The following is a 2660-nucleotide window of genomic DNA, read 5'->3' as shown; positions in this document are numbered from 1 at the left end:
CAGTTTTGTTGTGCCTCCCTGTCAGTTTTGTCATGCCTCCCTCTCAGTCTTGTCATGTCTCTCTATGTCAGTTTTGTCAGGCCTCCCTGTCAGTCTTGTCATGTCTCTCCCTGTCAGTTTTGTCATAGCTCTCCCTGATAGTTTTAGGCAAGGGAAACACTATTATGCCATGCCTGTCTCTGTCGCCACCTCTCCAGCTCACCCAGACCCTCCCCTACAGGCAATGAGGACCAGCTTCTTCCAGCGCAGTGCTAAGCTGGTCCATGTGGTGCTGTGCGAAGGCCACATCCTTGACATCAAGACCACACCCATGATCACCCTCACCAGTGGCCTCATGGTGAAGGAAGATGAATTTTATGAGCAGAACTTGGTGTTGAATCTGGCCAGCCTGTTTGAGGTATCCCCAAACAACATCAGGGTCATCAGTGTTATGCAGGAGCTCTCCAAGAGACAGCAGGGAAGGCTGGAGGTGGGCACAGTGAGGATGCATGTTGGGTCTGGTCTGTGTTGAGTCTGACTGTGGTGGGTGCAGCTGTGTTCAGTGTGGCTGTGTTGAGTCTGGCTTTGTTGGATCTGTGTGTTGTGCGTGGCAGTGTTGGTCTGTGTGTTATGTGTGACCATGTTGTTTGTGGCTATGTTGGGTGTGGCTGTGTTTGGTGTGGCTGTCTGGGCTGCCTGGTCTCCCTTACTAGTAGGAGCTCAACATGCAAGACTTATTCTCAAATGTTTGGGAGTTTCAACTAATTGGAGATCTAATGGAATTTATCTGAGTTTTCAAGGTAATTTTTATGACACTTGTGATAGGGAATGATCTCACCATGAAAGGGCAGGATTAAACCAGTTTATGCTGTGAGGCTTTGCTGTGGAAGTATGTGGACAGCTGTGGTGTGCCTAAGCTCTTGGGATGTAGCAGGGTGGTCCACAAGACTGTCCCATTACACTAGGAGCCAACGGAGCTAAGAGTGTGAGTGATGTGTGCAGGAGTGTGTGATGCTTTGTGTGGGCCATCCTGTGTGAGATTGCCAGCCTGGTATATAGATAGATAGATAGTGGTAGTTTAACAAGGACTGTGCCAAATGAATGGGAAAGTTGCCTATGAGATTCTTACTATTCATTATATCTGAAAATAATTACTAAAGAGAACAAAATGTTTAAGAATACAACTTAAATTTACTTAGGCTGAAGTGGCCAGCGCTCACACTACAAGCCTGAATGGTGAGGAGGAGGAGGGAGCAATTGGTGGGGAGGTGATTCCCTACAAGAAGCTGGTGCAGAGTCTGGAGAAGGCCGTCAATAGATTCCAGGATGGATCATGCAGCAACTGTGCCTCTCTCTCTTGGTAAAGTGAACCTCTGCTCTTTGTTCCTTTGTGATCTTATGTTGTCTCTTCCTCCAATGCTTCCTCTTAAGGCAAACACTACTCTGTCTCTTTACTGCCTTAAGTCATCTCTCACTCCTGTAACTTCTTTTGGTAAAATAACACTGTTCTCTGCCCCTTTACTGCCTTGAATCATGTCCTCCTGCACTTTGTCATCAGCTGAACCATTAACAGAGGTAGTGTGTTCCTCCAATACCCACCTCTCTTCCTCAGGTGAGTGACCCCATCGAGCCACCACCCAAGGAAACCCCTCCAAAGGCCACAGAGGAGGAAGGCAGTGTTGTCATTCTGGATGCCAAGCTGTTCTACAAGCAGCAGGAGAAGGAGGTGGCAGAGAAGATCAAGGAAAGCCTGGCAGTGACTGAGTATGCCAAGCCATCCAGTGCATTGGTGCTGAGTGGTGTGTCCAGCAGTGTGGTGCAGTACACAGTGTTTGAAATGCAGCTGTCCTTTACTGTGCTGGATACAGAGGTGTGTGTGTAGTTGTAGTATACAGGGACTAAGCTACACACCTCTGGTTCTGTCTCCTCCTTTATTCATCCATCAGTTTATGTACATTTCTTGCCTCTCTCACCTTTGTTTTTCTACTTGTGATAAACAGGGGCTGGGCTACATTCCTTATCCCATCTCTGTATTCATTCAGTTCTTGTGTGTGTGTGTGTGTGTGTGTGTGTGTGTGTGTTTACCTAGTTGTATTTACCTAGTTGTGAAATACAGGACAAGATCCACACTAGGCTTGTGCCGTCCCGTCTCCTTATCGACTTTTATCTAGATTTTCTTTAAATTTATGAATTGTCTTTGCACATACAGTCTCATCCTTAAGTTCATTCCACACTGTTATACTTCTGTGTGGGAAGCTATGTTTCTTGATGTCTCTTCTGCAAACACTCCTATTCAGTCTCCTTCCATGTCCTCTTGTGTCTCTAGTATCTGGTATCAAGAGGTCTTCTCTGTCCGACTTTTCCATTCTTTCCAGTATTCTATATATATAGCTATCAAATCACCTCTTTCCCTCTTTTTTTCTAGTGTAGTCAGGCCCAACCTCTTCAACCTTTCCTCATAACTATACTCTCTTAAGCTTGCAAGGATTTTAGTTGCAGCTCTGGATTCTTTCTAACTTTCTTGTATCCTTTTTCAAACTTCGACCACACTGATGCTGTGTACTCCAATCTCGGACGTATCATCGTTGTTATCAGTTTTTTATCATACCTTCATCAATATAGGAGAATGCTATCTTGATGTTTTTCAACAGTTTATATGTTTCTCCTATAATTTTTGTTTA

The 2660-nt window shown here is 45.2% G+C and overlaps 1 protein-coding gene across 1 annotated transcript in view; it reads left to right on the top strand.

Annotated features, from left to right (window-relative positions):
• The window catches only part of LOC135097278 (uncharacterized), a 9473-nt gene extending 7447 nt beyond the window's left edge, over positions 1 to 2026 (top strand). Inside the window, exons 4-6 of the mRNA XM_063999087.1 lie at positions 221 to 469; positions 1179 to 1339; positions 1592 to 2026. Of these exons, the coding sequence (XP_063855157.1) occupies positions 221 to 469; positions 1179 to 1339; positions 1592 to 1595 (414 nt within the window). The 3' untranslated portion in view covers positions 1596 to 2026. The remainder of the gene's footprint in view (positions 1 to 220; positions 470 to 1178; positions 1340 to 1591) is intronic.
• The last annotated feature ends 634 nt before the right edge of the window (positions 2027 to 2660 follow it).

The sequence above is a fragment of the Scylla paramamosain genome, unplaced genomic scaffold (genome assembly GCF_035594125.1).
Source record: "Scylla paramamosain isolate STU-SP2022 unplaced genomic scaffold, ASM3559412v1 Contig16, whole genome shotgun sequence".
Lineage (NCBI taxonomy): Eukaryota > Metazoa > Arthropoda > Malacostraca > Decapoda > Portunidae > Scylla > Scylla paramamosain.
This window is presented reverse-complemented; position numbering and strand designations above follow the sequence as displayed.